General features: G+C 34.8%; 1 protein-coding gene across 1 annotated transcript; it reads right to left on the bottom strand.

Annotated features, from left to right (window-relative positions):
* Positions 1-367: 367 nt before the first annotated feature.
* LOC149410719 (cytochrome P450 6k1-like) lies at positions 368-24,016 on the bottom strand. Its single transcript, XM_089648392.1, has 7 exons — positions 23,951-24,016; positions 12,539-13,265; positions 10,932-11,083; positions 9,374-9,492; positions 5,027-5,129; positions 2,453-2,704; positions 368-1,348 (listed from the first exon to the last, which is right to left on the bottom strand). Exons 2-7 carry the CDS (start codon positions 13,261-13,263, stop codon positions 1,170-1,172), a joined length of 1,530 nt encoding a protein of 509 aa, XP_089504518.1. The 5' UTR covers positions 13,264-13,265; positions 23,951-24,016; the 3' UTR covers positions 368-1,169.
* Between the last annotated feature and the right edge of the window lie 590 nt (positions 24,017-24,606).

Genomic DNA, 24,606 nt, shown 5'->3' with positions numbered 1-24,606 from the left:
TTCCAATCCTTAGATTTAAATAATAAAACTGTGTCGTCTGCGTAACTAATTATTTCTCCATCTATTTCCATGCTGCAAAGTTCATTTATGTAAATTATGAAAAGAACGGGTCCTAGTATGCTTTCTTGTGGAACTCCGTGTGTAATCGGCAGTGGTTTGCTAGTATAGTTATTAATTTTGACTTGTTGTGTTCTGTCGCTCATGTAGCTTTTTAATAGTTGTAGTTCTTTGTCTTTGATACCCATATTTTCTAATTTTTTAAAAAGTGTTTTGTGGCATATTGAATCAAAGGCTTTAGCCAAATCTAAATATATCGCTATGCATTTAAACCCTTGACCTAAGTTGCTATGTATATAATCTATTGTACTTGCTAAAGCTTCTTTTGTGCTTCTTTTTTCTCTAAATCCATATTGTTTGTCCGAGATTAATTTGTTTTCTTCTAGGTATTTTATTATTTGGTTTTTTAATAGTCTTTCGAAAATCTTTGATAGAGAGTTTAACAAAGTAATTGGTCTACAGTTAGTTATTTCCATTTTATCTCCGGATTTATACATAGGGATTACCAGTCCTTTTTTAAGAGTATTAGGAAAGCAGGCATGTGTTATGCTAAGGTTGATTAGGTGTGTTATAGGTTTTAATATTTCATTTTTTATTATTTTAATGCAATCCGTTGTTATCTCATCTAATCCAGGAGCAATCTGGTTTTTTAATGTATTTATTATTTTGTTAATTTCCATTTCCGAACTTGTTTTTAATATAAATCTGTGTTGTGTTGGTTGGGTATCGATGTTTGATCTGTTTGTTTGTGTTAGTGTGTTTGTGCTGTGTTTTTTACGATTCGCTAAAACTTTCCCTATAGTTGCAAAAAAGTTATTTGCGTGGTTTGCCATCATTTCTATATTTAATACACAAAGAGTTTCATAATAATTACATATAACCAGGTATTTAATAGAATTATGGATTAACTGTTATTTATTTTTGGGAAAACTTAATGAGTAAAACCTCAAATTGTAATATTTAATTATTTAAGACGATATTAGGGTTCAAGTCCTAGATGTGATCTTTTTCTGATTTTTCTCTTTCAAATTTTCGCTTAAGTTTCGATAAATGTTATTTCAGAATTGGTCCCACAATGGATCCTCGCAAAAAGCCATGACTATCATCTTTCTTTAGTGTTTTCCTTGGTTCCTCTCCACGAACTTCAAGAAGATACCGTCCTTGGCCGTGGGGGATAGCGCGAGCGCCTGCCAGACGATGGGTTCCTGGGTCTTGGAACACTTCTCCACGCGGAACCTTCTCAGGACCCTGATGAGGCCCAGGCGGGTCTGCAGCATTCCGTATCTTTCGCCTAGAATTATTAAAAATGATATCAGAACGAATTCAACTGAATGAATTAATGGCATCTGGATTGGGTCATATTATTGACTGGTATGTGTGATTGGGTATTATTGAATGCCTTCGCCTCTAGACTGTGCTGAGCTAGTCAAGTGGAAACAAAACCATTTTTAATTAATCATCTCTGGTAATCTTAGGTACGTGAAAATTACATAAAGGATATTGTTTTTCAAAATATAAAATCTGGATGCAATGTCATGTTCATCCATCCTTCATCAAAAACAAAAAGATCTTCTTAACTTGTTTAAACTTTTGTTAAGTTTTTTCTGATAGTTGTTTTCCTGATCTCCAGAAATCCAACTTTTAATTCCCAACAGGAAATGCAGCTTATTTAAATACTTCTCTGTATTCCTGAAAATGTTCTAAGTGAAGTGTTGTCGAAGTTTTTCTAATACAGACAATGCATTTTTCAACATGGCTAGCTCTCAAAAATGATCCTTAACATCACTTTTTATCTGCTAACTCAAGAAATAATATTGATTTATTGGGTGGTTGGGAAAATGTAAATACTTTGTATTAATTATGTCTCTAGGTAATAAGGTGCAGTTTGAAAACCAGTTTTAGCTTTGTAGAATTCCAGTATGTATTTAATAAACAGATTGTCCGGTGGTAAAGTGCACAAACTTTGTGAGGTGATTCTAAATGATGGTAGAAGTAAAAAAGGAAAATAACTTTTTGCGAAATTCCTTTGTTTATTTTTCATCCAAAAATATTTTTCCGTAGAAGAATATTTATTTTTCAATGCAAAGAATTCAACCTATTTACGTGGAAACTGCCATAAAATGTTGGAAATTCGAAAAAGTTAACCTTAAACGTTTGTATTTCCTACAGAGCATCTGCATAGAGTTCATAAGTAAATTCATGGTAGGTATTTATTATGTATTTTTTTACAAATTGTGTATTTTTATGTATGAATCGAGGAGGCTGGTATTTGAGTTCCATTATTTTTTCTTATTCACCCAGTTTAGTTTTCCTAGCTAGTTCCTAGTTTTCACAATAATATTACAGAAACACTTGCTGAATAGAAAAGGTTAAAAAGTGCATAAATTTGACAAACCTATGCAATTCCTCGGTCCCTCCCCAAACGGAAAGTATGTGAACGGCGTGATCTCGTCCCCGTTCTCCTTGTGGAACCTCTCTGGGCGGAAGGCGAACGGGTCGGGGAAGTAGTGTGCGTCGGTCTGTATGCCCATGACGGGCACGTAGACATAGGTGCCGCGCTCGATGGTCAGATCCGTGCCGGGCACGCGGTACGGAATCGTGCACTCGCGGTCCAGGAATGGCAAAGGGGGGAATAGACGGAGAATCTCTGCAAAAATATATAGTGATTAAATAACTAAGAAAACAGGTCAGAGAACACAGCTCTGCGTTGGCAGACAATCCTTACGTAATACACATTGACACACGTATAAATGTGTACGTACACTTTATTTTGAAAGGAAAACAAACATTTCCTAGTTACGAATAACCTGCCAATATTTATTTGTTTATTTATTTTCAGGAAATCGACAGTTTATATTTTAAAGTTTACTAGCTGATGTGTTTCGGGGGTATGGTTTTGCTGGGGGTTATCATCAAGACATATCATCGCGGACTTTTCTGTAGGCCTTTTTAAGATATACATTTCCTTAGTACATTATTTTGATATATCTCATGAGGTTTAGCGATGTAAGTGCCCGAAAATATATACGTTTTGACTTGATTACAATACGTTGACTTTTCTGTACTTTCTATAAATATAATATGCATGTTTTATATATATTTATTTTTATTTATTTATTTATTTATATTTTACATGTATATTTACAGAATAAAAATATCCATTAACTCTTTGCACGCGGCCGTATCAACTGTTGTTACGGCAAAAAGTCTATACTCACACGCGGCTGTATCAACAGTTGATCCGGAAACTTTGACGGCCAATATTCCAGTGCTCTTTCGTCATAAATGTATTTTTCGCCCACTTGGACATTTGTAGAACTATCACAATGCTGACATCTACAAGAATTTCTTAAAAATAAAATTGTATTTCATAAAAAAAGATCGATAATCAAGTGCGCCTCTTCGCGCCATTTAGTCCTTTAGTTTGCATTTTTGTCAACGGATGGCGTTAGTACTAGTATTTCATTCACAACTTTTCATAACTAAAAATGATAAGTGATCATGGTGTCCCACTTGTGTCTACCAACGCAGTGGCATAAGTACACACACGCCGAAAGTGGTTTATTTATGACGCCGAGTGAATGGCGGGACCACATTAAATTTTAAAAGATACGGTACGTCTTTGTATAAAATTTTATGTTTTTGTTTTTATAAACATCTAAGAGTGTTGACACACGAGGATTTGTTTTCATACTGTGGAGAATAATCTGTTCTGTCTATATAGTCCAATAAATTATGCCAGAATGTTATAATTTGACATTTGATTGCGTGCATAGGTATTTCAAAATATGTACCGCGTACGGGTATAAATAAAACGGAGCCAATTAACGCGTTCAAAAGGTTAACAAAGATACATTATACAATCATAATTGCCTAGTTAGCAATTTAAACATATACAAACCTTTCGGAAGAAATTCTCTAAATGATAGTGAAAACCCTATCAAAAACTGTTGAGTTGTTTAGAAGAGTTAAGCGCACAAACAGACAGACGCGGATAACGACTTTATTTAATACTATTTAGAGATATGTACTGATACCAAATACAGACTGAAACCGAAACCATTCAACTGCACTAAAAACACCAATATATTTATATTTTTTTCAGAAAAAAACACTACATAACATATTACTTAATTTTATCCATATTACTAAATTTTAATAAGATTTAAATGAAATCCTCGGCACGGAATTTCCCGGTGAGGATTTCACCATCTCTACATATTTGTTAAAAAAAAAAGAAAATACTAAAACCTATATTATATTAATTGATTTTTGTAAAGTTGCTACTTAAATATATGTAATATTTAAATAAAGAACATCTACTAGCCTTTGACGCACATATGTAGGTAAGCCATCTCTTGGAGATTTTCATGTAATATTTAAATATCAAAATAAAGAACATCTACTAACCTTTGACGCGCATATGAAAGTAAGCCATCTTTTGGAGATTTTCATGTAATATTTAAGTATGAAAATAAAGAACATGTGACGCACATCTCTAGGTAAGCTATCTCTTGGAGATTTTCATGTAATATTTAAGTATGAAAATAAAGAACATCTACTAAACTTTGACGCACATATGAAAGTAAGCCATCTTTTGGAGATTTTCATGTAATATTTAAGTATGAAAATAAAGAACATGTGACGCACATCTCTAGGTAAGCCATCTCTTGGAGATTTTCATGTAATATTTAATTATGAAAATAAAGAACATCTACAAACCTTTGACGCACATATCTAGGTAAGTCATCCTTTGGGAGATTTTCATGTAATATATAAGTATGAAAATAAAGAATATCTACTAACCTTTGACGCACATTTCTAAGTAAGCCATCTCTTGGAGATTTTGATGTAATATTTAAGTATGAAAAGAAAGAACATTTATTAACCTTTGATGCTCTCTAGGTAAGCCATCTCTTGGAGATTTTCATGTAATACTTAAGTATGAAAATAACGACCATCTACTAACCTTTGACGCACATCTCTAGGTAAGCCATCTCTTGGAGATTCTCATAGGTAACTTCTCCGCCCGACTTGTTCAATGTTTCAATTATTTCAGTTGCAAGTTTCTCCTGAAAATAGAATGTTGAAGATATATGTTATTAGTTATGTGATCGTTTGATAAAAAATTGTTTTGCACGGAGAAAAGTCACTGATATAAAATATTGCTAATTTATTAAGAATCTCTTCAAATTATTCGTAATCTTGTTAAAAACGGGACTGCTGACCCTTAACGGTTGAATTGATTGTTTAATGTTGATCTTTTAGTAAAAAACTTAACGCGACATCGGAACACATAATTATTTTTTTTATAATAACTCCACACAGGAGGCCCTGAAGAAAATAATTTCCCTCAGGGCCTATGTCATCTTTGGGGATGCTGTGTGGAGGGTCTTTTTGTGGAGAGGAAGGAGTGAACATGGGTCTTGAAGAGTCCCATGTTGTAGGAGGGAGGAAACACAGAGGCCGGCAGTTCGTTCCACAGCCGAGCTGTTGAACTTAAGAACGAATCGTAGAAGCGACCCGTTCTCATGTGACAAATGTCAACTGTGTACAAATGTTGGGCGCGCGTTTGGCGTGTATCCCGACTACGCACCGGTGCCGAAGGGATCAATGACGCTAGTTCTTCAGAGCATCTTCCATTGTAATACCGATAGAACAAGGACAGCATACCTACCTGACGCCTGTGCTCTAAAGATTGCAGTCTGTTTGTTAAGATTGGGGAATCTATCAAACGGACCGCCCGTTTTTGCACAGAGTCAAGGGCTTTTTTCAGGTATTTAGGGGCTCCGGACCAGAGATGGCTGCCAAATTCGACAGTAGGGCGCACTTGCGATTTGTACAGGGTCAGCAGTTGTGTACTATTAAAGTATCTGCGGGCCCTGTACAGTACGCCCAGCTTCTGAGAGGCCAACTTTACTCTGGCTTCGATGGAGCCCCCGTACCTGAGCTGGTCACTTATAGTTACACCAAGCATATCAATGGAAGGCCTGTTCGGAAGCTTCCGTTGAAGGAGACTAGATTATCATTTTTTTGTCGAACTGCTTCGGAGCATTGTCGACTGAACCACGGCTTTGAACCCACACCAGTTTCTTTAGTAGTCGATTGTATGAAGCCATCCATCGCCGATTTGATGACTTCACCAATCTCCTGGGCACATCTTGAAGGGTCCGAAGTCCGAAAACAAACAGCTGACCACGGAAAAGCGTTATAAGCGTATTAACAGGGTAAACGCATATATGTTCCGATATAAGGTATACATCACAGACATAGGAATTAATAGACGAGAAGATAATGGCGAGGGGTAAAATCAACTGTTGAAGAACGAAGGGAGTGAAGCTGACTGTGATTCGTCAATAAATCAATCTGACAGTAAATAGGCATCTCGCATTATAATATCACCATTTACTTCTTAAAAGTAAAATCTGCTTTTGAATGAATAGACATTTTTACATGGGAGCGCAAATTACTCGCCACGTTATGAACAAATTTGCGAAGTCCAAATTCGGCAAAAAAATTCGGTTCTATTTTCAGAGTCGAATATTTCGTTTAAGTATTTAGTTAAGACACTTTTATAAATGTTCATAATTTACTTCCCAGCAACCAACCAGCTTTGTGTTTCGCGTCCAGACGTTTCTCGATGTGATAGTAACAACTGATTCATATTATACGATGTGAATATGCTTAAAATAAAGTAAAATAATGCTTATATATGGAATGTAATACGACAATTGGGTTTATTCTCTTTTTCACGTCTATTTTTACAAGTTTTCATAGTACAAGTCAACATTTTTCCGTGTTATTTCGTAAAATGAACCGATGATGCCTCGACCATAGTTCGTACAAGAATGATGACGTCACGTTTTCAAATTTCACTTGAGGCCATACGCGAGCACAGCCGGCTCCAGTGGAACCGGTATGGGGAGTGGGGATAATACGCCTTTAATCACTTAGGGCAGGTCTACTAATATTCATATGTCTATGGTATACATAGATATAGTAGAAAGTATACAGAATAAATTTTCGAAACATTTACTCAAGAAATACAACAAAACTACAAATAATATGTTGACTTTACAAAAAAGACGCACATTGTCAGACCTGTTGTTTCTACATAATCTGCTAAATAATAAAATAGATAGTCCCGAATTGCTATCCGTCATTGGTTTAAATCTTCCAACGAGGCGTACCAGGCACACTACACTATTTCATATTGAAGCCAACAATACCAATGCAGCAAACAACTCAGTAATTACTCGCGCAATCACAACATACACCCATTACGAAAAATTACTACATTTAGACATCTTTCATGATTCCTTTCTAACATACAAAACTAACTTATTAAATTTCTTAGCATGACATATTTCAAAAATAATTTCACATCATTTTTCAAAACTCCTATGCAGTCAATTACAATTCTTGAGCTTATTATAATTCTTGTTTTCAATTCATTTAAAACTATAATATGAATCCTATAATTTCTATACCCGCTATATCCGATTTTTTGACAAAATGATCTGAGTATGACATCTTGTTCACATTTTTGCGAGCAACAAGAGGAGCCTAAAATTGAGTTTCAAAACCCTCCTTATCGCGACCAAAAACCATGTTAAAACTGCGAGTGAGAAACCAAATCCGCTATATCATACAGAAAGTCACTATCAAAACCCGCTATATCGGATTCAACGAATCACAAGCAGTTATTTTGCCAAAATACAATATGGCCGCCGCTCTGACACCACGCTCGTGTGTCAAAATGATCTACGCGTGAGTTTCTAAACCCGCCATGTCGCCTCAGTTGACTTTCAAAATCACGAAGTGAGTATCAAAATCCGCTATATCCATTTTATTTATCGAAATTACTTAATTATTGCTAGACATATATGCTTTTCGAAATTTTATTACTCCAATTCATTATATAAAAAATTTTAATGCATTTACTCATGTACGCTAGAGATGTGACAGTTTTTTGCGGTTTTCTCCAAATCAATGAAAGTTGATATAGCGGGTATAGAAATTACACGACTCATATAATATATAATCTATCCACACACTTCCTTCCTTTCATAACAAACTCAGGCGAAATTACGTAATTTTATTTTATGGACATACGTAATAGGTACTACAACCAGAGGCGGCTCTAGGGATTCAGTCGTGGTAGGTCATTTGAAAAAAATGTGTGACTAATCTTTATTTGATATTGTGAAAAATGCCCATATATTATTAACTATATCAATTTGTTATAGAGTTTTAGAGTCGCGGACTCTAAATAAATATTATGTTAATATAATAAATTGGAAATAAATACACAATCCATGTACTTACGGCAAATTATTTTTAAGATATTAAGTTTTAATGTAGTTGTCCACAACATTAAAATAAATAAAATCAGTGTTTGATTCTATTTGACAATGATTTTTTACGTTTTTTGTTTTGTTTCATTCTAAATCGATAACAACATAAATAATTATTCTAATCCTTTCCCGAACTATGCAATTGAAAAACAACCATTGTTCCACACACTACAAGCGTGTAAAATGAAAAAACGACATTTGTTTATGTCACCATCTCTGTAAAACATATAATATTCACCGTGTTGTCTCCCCCACGGTCATGACCTAAGCGTCCCTAAACTTTCTTCGGAAGCTAATTTTTACTTCGACGAAAAATATAGTGCCATCTCGTTTATTCTATGGCGCGCGTAGGGACAGAAGATGCCAAATTGGACATTCTTTAAATTGACCCAGCGAATCGTGTGGACTTGTGAATGAAAGCTTCTATTAGAGACAACAGATGTCACTGCTAGTCACTCGCCGCCGCCGCTGTTTCGCGTTACATTTTAAATGTTTTGATGCACATAATTGATTATTATATTTATTATTGTTGTCTTATAATTTTGGGGGGTCAAACACCAATTGACCTAAGGGAAGAACCGCCACTGACTACAACTATGTAATAACTAAAAATATCTACCTAAATCTTATTGTACTGTGTATGTCTTAACAAATAAATAAATAAATATTAAAAAAACTATTAACATTTTATTAGGAAACAGCCTGCTATCCCGTTTTTACAGTATTTTAATGAACTGACAACACTCATTTTCTCCGTGTGGACTAAACAACATAAATAATGTTGAATTTTTCAAACTTGGCACTCTATCATACTTAAAAGTCAAGAGCTGAAATCGGCGATAAGGTAACAAACTGATAAACGAACTTGAGTATGGTACAATGTTGAGAATTGGGCATGGCAAGGACTTTGGTGGGTGAGAAAACCCTTGCTGATGTGTACATGAAGCAGGTATATTTACCTGGATGTCTGGGTACAGCGCCAAGTGGTACAACAGAAGAGACATGGTGGTGCTGGAGGTCTCGTTGCCAGCCGTGAAGAAGACGGCGGACTGGGCCACCAAACTGTCCCCCTCAAATCCTGGAAACATACATTGATATAAAATGATATATCGAGAACACGTATTCTTTTCCTAATAAATATCATGACGGAATGCGACAATATCAGTATTTGTATGAACACGTATAAAACATTCGCTTTTAACTGATAATTTGTTGGAATTTTCTCAATACGTTGCTGTTCCGTTTTTAACAAGAAAACGAATAATTTTACAAGATTTTTAATGAATTAATATTATTTTATATGAGTAAGTTTTCTCCGTGTAATCCGTCTCTAACGTCAGAACCAGATAACAGCAACAGTTTTCGACAGCTTAGTGGCTGAGTTTACAAATGCATATGCTTTCCAACCAGGTGTCAAGGGTTTGATTCCTCTCCTAGCTGAGTTCTCCTTCATTATACAAGCAACATCTTCCGCTTATTTTCGTCTTCTTATGAAATTGGAGGAATTCAAAAATTGTCAGGTTATTCGTAACCCGGGAATAGATGATTGACTGTTTATTGAAGAACCAACACCTCTGCCATACGACAACCTAAGCGGTTTGCTACGTTTGGTGGTTTAGCAGGGGTGCCCGGGTTCATGGGGTGAGGTTTATTCGGGTCTTGGAGACAGATGCATCAGCTCACTAACTGCGTGGCAGGCCGGATCGGGAAAGACTAGTTAAGGGAGACCTTATGACATCTCAGGCAAATCATCACCTTGCACCATAGTGGGAGGGATGGATTCGCAACTTCCTTTTTTCCCAAAAAGACCCTCTACACAGCATCTCCAAAAATGACCTCCTGTGAGGGGCTAATTAAAAAAAAAAAGTATACTTTATTGCGTAAATATTGTTAAAGTCAATGCTTTGGTGTCTGATAAAGATTATAGAATTTTTGACTTTCTTAAGGCGAAGCTTAATGCTAAATCACTATTTTGATTAATCTTCCTAACGAATTGGTGTACATTATAGATACCAAAAAATATGCTTTAGATAAATTGAAGGTTTTTCTACCGTTTCCCTTGATTAGAATACAAATAAAAAACAAATTACTCAATAAAAAATATAAATGTAAGCTACTAAAAAAAATAATTTTTCAACAGAAATATATTAACGCGTAAAGGAAACAACTTTAAAAATACAGGATAATAACTAAGATTATCTGTGACAGTTTCACTTTTTTGTTCAGTTAACTTTTTTGCTTTCTTATAAAATTATATACAAAATAAATAAAAAAACAGTTTTGTGCTTGAAATCGAACGTTTCTTAACTCCGTTTATCAAGCGATTTTAATGCCTATTACCTACAAAATAAGGTATACCAAGAATATATACATTTTTGGCTTGCAGCTTCCTCTTAAAGGGAGAATCTTCCTATTTATACTTGTGTGGGAAGCAGGCCAACATCTGATATGCCTAGAATCACTTGGTGGTCCGTAATTTTTATTTGCTAAATCATCTAACTGTAACTTGGCACTTACTGATTTCATCACTCTCTTGGGTCTGGTTTTTGAGCGCGATGAGGGTTCCAATGAGGTCATTCCTAACTTCCTTGGTTCTCTCCCTTTCCGTCACAGTCTTCCAAAAGACGGTCCTCATCCAGTCGGCCAGTTCCGGCTCAAACACCTTGAACCTGGTCAGGAGTAAGTCAATTATTTCATGGTTCATTGTACCTGTCTCTGCAACAAACATCTAATTACAATAATATCTTTGGTCAATGGGGCAATGTGTGGTGCAAAAATTACAACTGGTTGATGAATCAATTGCATCTAATTATGCTGTCTGACAGGATAATTATTTCAGACCTGCTTGTATCACATACACAATCATTAAATACTTAATTGACAGCCCTCCCACCGTCGCCACTATTAAACCATCCATGTACCGACGAGAAACACATGATAAAACGTATTTATGCAACACATACACAACCAATTATCAGACACACTCACTAAGCATTAGGATGCATGATCAGGGAAGTTTCGGGGTAGGTAGGTACTGACTCAAAATACCAGCTCAGTGCTGAATCCTACAAATTATTATAGCGTAGGTAATGTATAGTTTTGGTGATTTGTCTTATAAGTCTTGTAGTATTATTTTAGTTTCTATTTTATTTTGTGTTACTGTCACGTTTTATAATATTGTTTTAGGTCTAGTTTATCACTTTTACATTCCTTCATGCTAAACTTTTAGAATAATTTTCGCTAACTCATTGTCTCATTAGGAATATTCTTAATTATGGGCATAAAACCTAGGGCTCTATTCCTCCAAACAATTGTCATTTTTGAACTTATCATGCGTTAAGACTAGAAACAAGATAACCCCCTAGGTTGACTAGTAAAATCTTTCCACCTAAGTTTAGATTCTGTGGGTTAAACAACTGGCCATGTATAAAATATTAAAGTTCGTGATCAGTCCGATCTTACCAGATGATTTCAGTTGGCCGTTTGGACTGTCCAGAAAATATGATTCGTTGAGTGATAAAAACTTAAGGCTATCGAATCGGAAGTTCAATGACAATTAATGATGTGTAATTATGTATACTGAAGGACCATTTGATGTTGAAATGAGTGTTTGAACAAACCACTACACCGAGGAGAATATGTCGCACAGGAAAGTGGAAAGGACTCATCGGGTATTTTGTAGCACAATATCTTATCAGTACTGGTTCTGGTTTCACAGCCTATATTGCGGATTGTGCGGCAGATTAAAGCGCATTTTAGATTATTGGTGGCACGGCAAACACAAAATAGTTTATGCCTTTTTATCGCGTTTGGATGATCAGATCGGTTCAGCGGTGGTTTTTATTCGGCGAGAGGTACACAGAGGACCAGGATTTTAGGATTAGAGGAATGCAACAATACCTTCCCATGCACAGTGGTTAGTATGCGTAAATGAGAGTGGTTTAATGTGTAAAGGTGTAACCAATTAATCTTCTCTAAGGAGCACAACATATTTTCCGAAATTCGATTGAATAAAATTTAAAATCAGCAATAGAATTATTATATAACGAACAAATAATAACAATATTAATGGATGATCAGGAAAATAAACAATACATTATAAATTAAATAAAACAACAACTTACTTCATCCATTTAGCTAATCCCTGCATGAAGAAAATTGACATGAACTCGATAGACCTGAACAATCTGAAGTCCAAGAGCTTCTTTCTGAAGACATTGAATGGAGCTTGCCTATCCAGCAGAGCATTAGCTTTCAGTCCATAGGCAGTGGTGGCGATAACATCAGTGGTAAACCTTGCACAAGTATCTCTTACATCGACAGGATCCGACCCATGTTCCGCTATACAAGTCTCCAGATCTTTACCGATTTCATTCATCAGTCCAAACATGTTCTTCATCTTTGCAGAAGAGAAGAGATGTGTCAGTTTAACCCTCATTAATTTCCAGTGCGGGTTTTTGCCGAAGAAAAGATTATCAGCTCCTAGGGGGTCGTATTCTCTATCAGCTTGCCCGCTTCTGTCTGCAAATTGATTGAAATCTTTCACCAAGATGGCTTTGATCATTTCTGGGCTTGTCACAACCAAGGCTGGCTTTCTGAAGACCCAAATTCCGACTATCCCCGAGTCGTTGCCTTTTGCTTTTTGGTAGATTTCTCTGAACATGCCTCCGATGTCTGTCCTCAGCATGGCCCAGCTGCCGAAGTTGCCTAGAACTGGCACGGGTGGGATAAACTGGATGTTTTTCTTCTTCCAATAGCCGAAATGCCAGGTGAAGTAGACATAGCCAACGAGGATTGCGGTTAGCAGGAAGATGAGCAGGTTTAACAAGAAAGAGAGGATGAACGCCATGACTGCAAGAACACAAATAAAACATGACGTATTAAATGGATATCATAGTCAAACGGTAATGACATAACTTATGATGACACTAACTTTACAACCCTGTTTCACCCAAAATGTGAACGACCAATAATATGGCGTGAGCGCATCCACTGGACGTTGGACGTGGCGACCCGTGGAACGTATTTACCAACCGGTTTCACCTGAGCATCAACACTCTTTTTCGAGATCTTTTATCTAACTGAACAACTTGGAAAAAATTGTGTAATTTCATATCGTGCCTTGTTGTGATTGTCGTGTTTGGGCTAAAGCAGTAAGTGACTGCGCTGAAAATAGTTTCTGGAAGCTGCCCAAATTTCATGACGTCAGAGCTCACCTAAAGGTTCTAAAGAGAATTGTTGCTTCAGATAGACAAGTTACTATTTGTAAAATAATTATTTTTAGGTAGGCATTTGTAACAACAAATTACCTGGTAATTGTTATAGCAACTCACCTAATAATAATTGTTTTAAAACGTGAATTGCTAATTTATAATAATTATTTATGATGTCTTGATTTTTCTTCTTTTGAAAATACAATTATTATCACTTATAGAGTATATACTTATATATACATGGAGTATATCAGTAGGGAAAGTAAGAATACATTATGTAGTGTTTTAAAGTAAAAAAAATGAAATAAAATAAAATAAATAGAATAAAATAAATAAAGTAAATAAAATAAATAAAATAAATAAAATAAATAAAATAAATAAAATAAATAAAATAAATAAAATAAATAAAATAAATAAAATAAATAAAATAAATAAAATAAATAAAATAAATAAAATAAATAAAATAAATAAAATAAATAAAATAAATAAAATAAATAAAATAAATAAAATCAATAAAATAAATAAAATAAAATAAATAAAATACTTAAATAAAATAAATAAAATAAATAAAATAAATAAAATAAATAAAATAAATAAAATAAATAAAATAAATAAAATAAATAAAATAAATAAAATAAATAAAATAAATAAAATAAATAAATAAATAAATAAATAAATAAAATAAATAAAATAAAATAAAATAAATTAAAACTGAAGTATAAAGAATTATAAGGAAATCAGTATGGAGTATATCAGTAGGCAAAGTAAGAATACATATGTAGTGTTTTAGAGTAAAATAAATAAAATAAAATAAAATAAATTAAAACTGATGTATAAAGAATTATAAGACTATACCGTGATTTTTCACTGGCCTGTGCTAATATTTTATACTTATGGAGGTCTAGCACGGACGACCGATAAAGCAAATAAATAAAGCCAAATAAAGTCAACACAATATTGAAATCAACACAAAATCCCTCATCTATGGTCGGATAGCGATATTTGCGAGCACGGTACGAATATGATTCCGACAGTCGGAAGACAAAGTAGTTAATTTTAGTGCGCCCCCAAGGTGTAATAGCCAAAATAACTAGCTTATTAGTAAGAGGGGGTGAACTAACTAAGCTCTTAGAACTGAAAGAATTCGTATGGACCATCCGTAGATTTAATTAATTCACCTAAGACGCTATCAGTTGATTCCGTTCCAGCTTCGAGAAACAAAATATCTTAGTTATGGTCAAAGATAATAGAATATAAGGTTATAGCTAATGACCACATGCAATAATTATCTCCCTTTTTGTGTCAAAAAGTACATGCGTACTGCCAATGTACATTTAAGTTAATATTTCATTTCGACATTGTCAATTTATTAGTATTTTTAACATTTACGTAGCTCTATGTCAATTCATAGAGAGATGCGACAGTGTTGCAGATGTACCTATATCGAATTCTGATTTTTTGCGTTATCATCATCAGCCAGGATATCAATCATCGGGACCGTGCTCCAGAGATCGGTATAAAATCATCGGTAGTTACGTTCAACATTGCCAATTTATTAATATTTTTACGTAACTGTATCAGGTTTGACGTTTCGGAATGCCAATTCATAAATATTACCTCCAGTGTATATCGATTTAGGAGTTATTGCATTATCAATTTCGGTTTGGATACTAATAGCGAGACTGTGTTCGGGAAATCGGTATAAAATCGTCGTAAGTTACGCCTATCGATCCGATATTGTAAAGTTATCGATAACACTGTTCTAGGCGTCCTGGTGGCATTTTAGTAGAAGTATTAGACCCTAAGCATTGGAATAAATCCCCACATTAGGTTAGGCTGATAAAAATAATGTTTACTTATTGACTAACCATCACGCCGTTTCCCGCAGGGGTAGCCATAGAAGATGGACGGTCACACAGTTCTATCTTGGCACACACTCTTCGCTTCATAAATCTTACCATAAATATTCATTTGTTGTAGCGACTCTTGTCATGATCTGACTCTTATTATTTCTTTGTTTAACATCTTATAATTTCTTATTGCATCAAATTCGCGTCACGTATTCTCCCGAAAGAAAATATTTAGTGAAACACACGACTCGAGAAATTAAGTGTGATGTTTGGTAATAAGTTGGGTTTTCAAGCGATAGATGGCACTAGTCATAAAGCTTACTCCAGAGTCCGACAGATGTCGCTAGAGTGTAGCAATTGCCTGTGGGGTATTATTGCCAGACAACAAGCTTCTAGAAACAGAGAATTACCAACCCTCGGGTAATGAACAGTGTAGCTAAATCCAGACTTATTTATTGTAACGTATATAAACGTAATTATTGTAAAGGACCTTTTACTTTATCAAAGAGTTCCCAACACAGAAATCTGCAAGTAAATCAGAGAAATAATAGTTGCATTTTTAATAAATTAACAATACTATTTTTTCCGAGCTCCTTTTTACAAGCTGGCCCTTCAAATTCCAAGTTGTTCGAGGAACGAACAAGGGTTGGAATAGCCGTACTTTAAAGGGCTATTCCACACAGATAAAGCATAAATGAAGTCTATGGCTTGTGACAGGCGAATGTGAAAACACAATTCGTAACGTTAATTCACAATCAACTTACCGGGTGGCGAATGGAATCTGCATGGTGAGACTCATCTGTCAGCACTGGGACGGTGATCGTGGTTCATTAGCACTCGTTATTTTAAATTAAATTGCGATAAAATACGTGTTAAGTGATTATTCCGATAGATAACCGGCGATGGAGTTTTGACAGGACGAATGGTTTTTGTGCGACTGAACGGCTCACGGCACTCCGTGGTTATAGCTGACGTGTGCGAAATTTAAACTGTACAGTTCAAATTCCGACGATACTATTGGTTAGCACACGGCCTGTCAAAAGCAATCGGCGTGACGGAGCACAAGTTCACTTCTTATTTTCCCCAACCAGACTCAAGGATACATTACATGTATCCTGAGGGAAATACTTTTCAAATATATTGCATTTTACAAAGCAGAATAACATTTAGCATAAGTAGATACCTACTAATCACAGAGTTGACATCTCTCCAGTCACTATATTTAACAACTTTAACATAAATACGTAAAATATTAATTGTTGGCCAGAAAATCGTATATGTTACGTGACCCTTAATACGAGTATATTATCAGTCATCGTTTATTATGTAATTAGGGTCCATTATGGGACATTATCCATTTTAATGAGGCGTAAATCAAAGTATTGAGATCTTTTATAATTGGCTTGTCAAATGTTTTTCAATATAATAAATAGCGTGGTGTTTATGAAAGGAACAACACTGTCTTCTAATTTTCTAATTTATATTCGATTATTATTATGTACCTAGCTGACATGTACCCGGGGTTGCTGTGATTAATCCTTAGGAGTTAGACATATACCGTGGTGGACTTTTCTGTAGGCCTTTTTATGATATACAATTCTAATGTACATTATTTTGTTGAATCTCTCAAGGTTTAGTCAGCGTTAGTAATGTAAGCACCCAAAAATATTTTTGAAGTGAAACTTCTTTACGCGCGTCATGCAATTTCTAGGACCGGAGTAAAACCGACTCATGACCGAAACGAAAATGCGGGTACCCCCACCACCGATTAAAGTTCATTTGATCTAGTCAAAGTTTTGAAGTAACATATAAATGCTTCTTAGCTCATCTCGACAACTGGCGTTGGTGGTGTAATGGTCAGCATAGTTGACTTCCAAGCAGTTGATCCGAGTTCGATTCTCGGCCATCGCAAATTATTTTTTTGTTTTTAACGCCTTTTTCATTCAATATCTTATTTTTTAGTAGGTCAGAACATTTTTTAAAAGAAAATAATATTGCAAAATAATAAAAACACTTATCTCACTGTGATAAAACATTACTCCGCTAGAGCGCGCTTTGCGTTATTGTGTTGGATTAAAATTATTATCTAATCCGTATATTATGATAATTGTATTACATTTATTTAATTAATTTATTTATTTTGATAATATGTAATAATTTACAGAAAAAAAAATTAAAACTATCTCCCTCTGATAAAATATCCGTTCGCTAGAGCGCACTACGCGATCTTGTGTGGGATTCTATTTCTGTACATTGTACATTATTTTTAAAAATATATTATATTTTGGGTGTGATGTAGGTAACATTATAAAACATAACAAGCTCTCATATTTTCAGAACCTACATAATATAATCAATTTATGCGGCTTTGCTTACAGTTGGTGCTCAGCGTGGTTGGCTTTCAATCAGTTAAGCGAGGTTCGATTCTCGGCTGTGGCATTTTTGAAGTGAAACCTTGTTGAGGTGGGGGAGCCGCTCACGAACGTTCTCTCTCTTCTCTTCTTTCCTCTCTCTCAGACACCAGCGAACTGCGCCACGCCAAGCATCAGCTGAAACTAGAAGTTTCACTTCTGTCTTGCGTAGGCTTGACACACCCACTTTTTTTTTACGGTTTGATTACAAAACATCGACTTTTCTCTTATTTTATAAATATAATATCCATGTATTATAGATATAAACCTTCCGGGAGAATTTCTTTAAATGATAGTGAAAACGATATCAAAATCTGTTGCGTAGCTTAGAAGAAATAAGCGCACAAACAGACAGACGCGGAAGCGACTTTATTTTATAATATTTTGAGATCAAGGCTACGCTAGTGCGTAGCATCATAGTTGATGTAATGCAAAATCATGCGTTTTTGGTTTGTAAATTTGATCTTGGCTTTTGAAATAATTGCGTAATTTCTCACAAAAAATAAAGTATCGGACTTAAAGAAACTGCTTTAATGTTCAAAATCTCCTACTTACGAACCCATTTTCGGTTATAGTTTTATTGAACAATGTGGAAAGTTTAGTTTTCTATATAATGGTCACAAAATATTTAAATATTTGTGCACGAACTTTGCAATAAAAAATAAATCATTCTTTTTGGCGATGTTTTTTTCTTGGATAAATCAAAACCAGCGGCTGGTGTTAGGCGGGAATCTTATCGTTATCTACATAAGGAGTGTTATTGTTAGCGGCTTGATTCCAAATGTTAAACAACGTGGTGCATCACCTTAAGGAAGGTATTACCAGTGGCGTGCATAGAGTTTTGGATCAGAAGGGATAACAACGTGGTGCATCACCTTAAGGAAGGTATTACCAGTGGCGTGCATAGAGTTTTGGATCAGAAGAGATAACAACGTGGTGCATCACCTTAAGGAAGGTATTACCAGTGGCGTGCATAGAGTTTTGGATCAGAAGGGATAACAACGTGGTGCATCACCTTAAGGAAGGTATTACCAGTGGCGTGCATAGAGTTTTGGATCAGAAGAGATAACAACGTGGTGCATCACCTTAAGGAAGGTATTACCAGTGGCGTGCATAGAGTTTTGGATCAGAAGGGATAACAACGTGGTGCATCACCTTAAGGAAGGTATTACCAGTGGCGTGCATAGAGTTTTGGATCAGAAGGGATAACAACGTGTTGCATCACCTTAAGGAAGGTATTACCAGTGGCGTGCATAGAGTTTTGGATCAGAAGAGATAACAACGTGGTGCATCACCTTAAGGAAGGTATTACCAGTGGCGTGCATAGAGTTTTGGATCAGAAGGGATAACAACGTGGTGCATCACCTTAAGGAAGGTATTACCAGTGGCGTGCATAGAGTTTTGGATCAGAAGGGATAACAACGAATTCATAGAAAAAAAATCTTACCACAGACAACCACTCCCTTCGTCCAAGTTTTCGCTTAGTTTCTCCGTGGTCGAGGGGTAAGGCTCGCCACTAGCAAGCTGGAGATCGCGGGTTCGAATCCCGATACTTGCGACGACACGTTCCAGAGTGGAAGATACTCTCAGTATCGCCCTGGTGCAAGACCACCATTCAGAATTGAAACGGCTTGAAATGGCTTAAGCCGTGTTCGGCGATCAGATCTGAATAGCCTTGTACTCCAAGCTTACTCTTCCCCATCTCTATCCCCTCCCCCTACCTTCTGCTTTTGACCCCTTATACAGGATGTATCGGCAAGTACCCGACAAACTTTAACCAGCTATTCTTCAGCACATTTGGAGTAAAAAATGTTATAGGCGCTTTGCTGTCCGGTAACATTTTTTTTCCATTAAAAACAAAAATTAAATAAAAAATCCACACTCCGTCACTGTCATTTGTATTGTTTCTCGTGTACAACAGCTGTTATTAGCAAGTGTGTCAAAAAGTGTCCTCGCTCTTTCGTACACACTAAATAATAATAGTTAAAAATGAGACGAATGATGCCGTGCCATTTCGTTGTGATTGTAAAAGCGCGCCAACGTAGGTACGTACGTACATTATTCAACGAAACTCGAACAAAATATTGCAAGACGGTTTTCAAACATTGACAAAGGATAAAACAGTGGTGACATGAGGTGAAAATATGAATAATAATTTTTTTATTAAAAAAAATGTTACCGGACAGCAAAGTGCCCATAACATTTTTTACTCCAAATGTGCTAAGGAATAGCTGATTAAAGTTTGTCGGGTAAGTGCCGATACACCATGTATAGTGTGCGGTCTCAACCGTTTTCTTTCAAATCGGTACAGGTGAAATTTCGATCGATTATTCTGTTTTTGTCAACAACTGAATACTCCCACAGTAAGAGAAAAATAGTGAAAAATTTTGGGAAAAACATCAGAAAGCATAATTAAATTACACGTACTTAGTTAAAAACTCAAAGAATCTACATTAGGCTGGAGTGAAATGACAAAAATCAAAATTCAGTATTGTAATCGCAAAAAAGGACGCCTTATATCATCCATACTATCGTAAAAATTCTATATGTGTGTGTTTATACGGCAACCCATCGATTGATGAAGGCGACAATAATAAATATTGGATTAATCGATAATTTCTAAGCACCGGGGAGGCAAAACGGCTAACATGGTTCGATTGCTTTTTCATCACTATTTTCGCTAAAGCTTCCACCAAGAGCAAACCTGTGTGATTATTTATTTCGACAGTTTACATTTGATCAGTTTGTTTATAAGTATTATATAGCCAAAATAAACCAATTATGGATTTCCTCCTTGTGACTTTACCTCTTCTGAGACAGCATAATATGGAATAAGTAAATTAAATTTGTAAGAAAAGGAATATGAATTAAAAAAAATTATTAAAAAACAAAAGATTATATAAAACGAAATATTTACAAAACAATACATTTATAGCCATGGAGAGAGGTTGTAGATATAAGTCACATCATAATAGAGATATAAACAATAGAGACATACACATTATTCACAAACCATCAGAGAAATATTCTTTTATGGACCTCTTGTCTTTGTTAAGTTCGCAAATGAAAATATCAACCTTGGATAATAAGCTATTGTAATTATTGAATAGTCTGTTCAGGCAAGAATTCTGCTTAGAGTTCGTTTTGCATTGATCAACCCTGAACAGGACACAAGAGCTTGTTGAACGCGCAGGTACATTGAATGGAATCTTCTTAAGCCACTCTGGGCATTGAATATTATTGTTAACTACTTTAAATTAGTAAATTATTAAACGTTCATTTATATTTATAAGTGAACGTTTAATAATTTACTGTACAGCTTTTTATAATCGATATATTATATGTAGTAAAAATACACGTTCCGTACAATGTCGCTCCGGCCTAATGTACATTCTAGTTAACTAATCAAATGCATTGTACATATAGTTTTGTATTAGTAGTCGACGAACCGGATTATAGTTTGACTAGTGAATAGTTAGTAATAAGATAGAACATTGTAGAAATGTATTATATATTTGTATAACGGCCTTGAGGTGATTTTGCACTAAAACGGCGCTATGCAAATCATCCAAATGTTTACATTGATATTATTATTTTTAGTCTTACTGAAAAACGTGGTGTAAAACTACGCGGTGCGTAAGATCAGAAAATTGAAAAACTTGAGTCATTAGCATTGCGTTTGTTTGGTTATAACGGTCTTAAACAGGTTCAAGGCCGGCTTTACCACACGAACGTGAACGTGCGAGTAAGAATCTAATTAGTAAGATGGTTAATTAGAAGATTTATCCATATTTACCGGGAAAAACACAATGTTTCAGATGAATGACGAATTACAAGATTTTTAGTGATTTATTTTTGGGGTATTATTCAGTGTTGCATTTAAATCATGTTTCTAACAATGACAGTAAGGGAGATAACAATGATGTCTTTATTTTTTTAAGACCGGTCAGCGGCCGAGTTGACATCGCGTTTTGGACCTACCCAGCCGTCGTGTGTTCAAGTCCTCCATCACAAACACAAGAAACATTTTCCGCTTACTGTGGTGGTCGTAAGAGATTTTAAAATATCTTCGGGATATTCGTAACCCGGGAATGTTTGTCTTTCTTTTTTAAAAAGATTTCTACTGTAACATTAGCTGTTCCCAAAACCGAACAAATTGACTCAACTTATAATAGCTGTTTATTCCAAAAACCGAACAAATTAGACCGAGGGGTTAACATAGAACAAAGTGTGTCTTTAGATTTTAGATGGAAGGGGGAGTAAGAAAACAAGTGAAAATATTCTCAAATTCTAGAATATATTAAGTGTTTGTAACAGAAGGTTTTGTTTATTGTAGGGAATCTTTTTCCAGGCCACAGGAAGACCGAAAGAGCCATAATAATATGCCTATTCGATATTTCCGAAATCCGTCGTCTGTGTTCAATTAGCGATATTTGTGAAAGAACGATTGATAAGCAATATTCTGACCGACGATGGACAAATTTTAGAGCGGCTTCCATAGTATCACCAAAGCTTCAGTTAACTGCCAATATACACCAAATTACCGGCTTATTAATGAACGGAGTTGAACTAACGAAACTCTTAGAACTGAAAGAATTCGTATACGCGGCGAGTTGAACCCGTTCGGGCCGATGACGCTACATTAGTTCGGGCTTGCAGAAAAGAAATTTGTGATTAAAGACCTCAACTAATTAACTCCCTTTTTAGTGTTACCGAGTAACATAATTAGGCCAAGGCATAATTAGGTTACTATTTCAATTCAACATTGCATATTTCTTAATATATTTACGTAACAATATGACGTTTGTCGATTCGGAATGTCAATTTATAAATAATACCTCCATTATTGCTAGCTATGTCGACTTATGATTTATTGCGTTATCAATATCGGTATGGATATCAATGGCGCGCCTGTGCTTGGGAAATCGGTATAAAATCGTCGTAAGTTTCGCCTAACGATCCGATATTGAAGAGTTATCAATTTCACTGTGCTAGACAACCTGGACCTTAGCGAACCTATTCCTGTGACTAGTAAAGCGTCTCTTTACATAATTAGAAAGTGCGTTAAGGCTCCGTAGTAAGCGTTAAAAAGAAGAAGAAGATAGGTTGAATGGGAGATACGTAAATATGAATAATATAATAATACTTGGATGATTTTTACAGCGCCGTTTTTGTGCAAAATCACCTCAAGGGCGATGTAAAAAAATAATACATCTCTACAATGATCTATGTTATTAGTTATTACTAACTATATATATGGATATAATATGCAGTACAATACTTACCTGGTAGGTCACTTGAGATTAACACTTAATTGCATGCTAGAAGGAGTGCTCAAATAATAAAAAACGATGATAATCATATAATTCATATATAAGCGAAAACTGTAAAAATATTTAATAAAACATGACTCGTTTAAAATAGAGCAAAAATCTTTTGTGATTTTTTCAAACCAATAAAATGTTACATATCAGAACAAAATGTGTTTTTAATACTTCTCGGAGCATAATTTGCGATTTTTTTCTAACGAGGGAATTTCATAAAATTACCGTTTCATCTCTACAAATATATTGAACTCTATGATATATTGTGTTCAAGAGAAATGTGTTTATAAATCGGAAGAAATTGGTAAAATGAGTATTGCTAATTTATTAAAAATCTCTTTAAATCATACGTAATCCGGTTAAAAATGGGATTATAGGACGTTTCTTATAAAAAAATAAACTTTAAAATTACACTCGTAACATATCGGAACACGAATTTGCCTTGATTTTTATGAAGATGTCGGATATCGTGATAATATATTCGTATTTTACTAAAAGTTTGTTAGAAAACCTATCAATTCATTCGTTAAGGATTACGATAAATTTGAAGACATTCGTAATAAATTGGTAATACTCATTTTTCTCCGAACATAAATGACATATTATTTACTGCACAAATTTATTTAATTTATTGGCACGTTTTAATGCCTCTGAACTTAGGCAAACCCTTCATTCCGCTTCAGACAATACAAAAATAAGTAAAACATGTTAATAAAATTAACATGTTTTGTTACATACCTGAATATACTAGTTAATCACAACTAAGTCACATCGGACCGCTTAATTTAATGATGTCCCTCACTCGAATGAGAGTACATTTTTACAGACGTCTCTTTACCTTATCTCGTCTCTTGGTGATATATTGAATGTTGCTTATATCGTGCTATTACGACATTATTATGTAATTCCAATTTCATTATTAGTTTTGTATATTATCTGATATCTGTATATTATTTGTATATTATCGGTATATTATCTGTTATCTGATATCAAATCAAAATCAAATCAAATAAACAATTATTTATTGTAAAATAAAAATTACAAAAGGTGTAGCTTATGGGTAGACCCCATTTCTTCCAGCTAACCACATTTATTTAATTACAATGTTTATATAATATTATTTGTTTTATTATAATAATTACAATGTTTATACAGATAAAATAACAATATACCAATGAAAAAATACAAATATATATACAGGGTGTATCGGCACTAACCCGACAAACTTTAACCAGCTATTCCTTAGCACATTTGGAGTAAAAAATGTTATGGGCACTTTGCTGTCCGGTAGCATTTTTTTTTCAATTAAAAACAAAAAAAAATTAAATTTCCACACTACATCACTGTCATTGGCATTGCGTTTCGTGTTAAACAGCTGTTATAAGCAAGTGTGT

The sequence above is a fragment of the Hesperophylax consimilis genome, chromosome 27 (assembly GCF_061612785.1).
Source record: "Hesperophylax consimilis isolate HC1 chromosome 27, BYU_Hcon_1.0, whole genome shotgun sequence".
NCBI lineage: Eukaryota > Metazoa > Arthropoda > Insecta > Trichoptera > Limnephilidae > Hesperophylax > Hesperophylax consimilis.
Note: the sequence above shows the minus strand (reverse complement) of the source record. Positions and strands in the feature narration are given on the sequence as shown.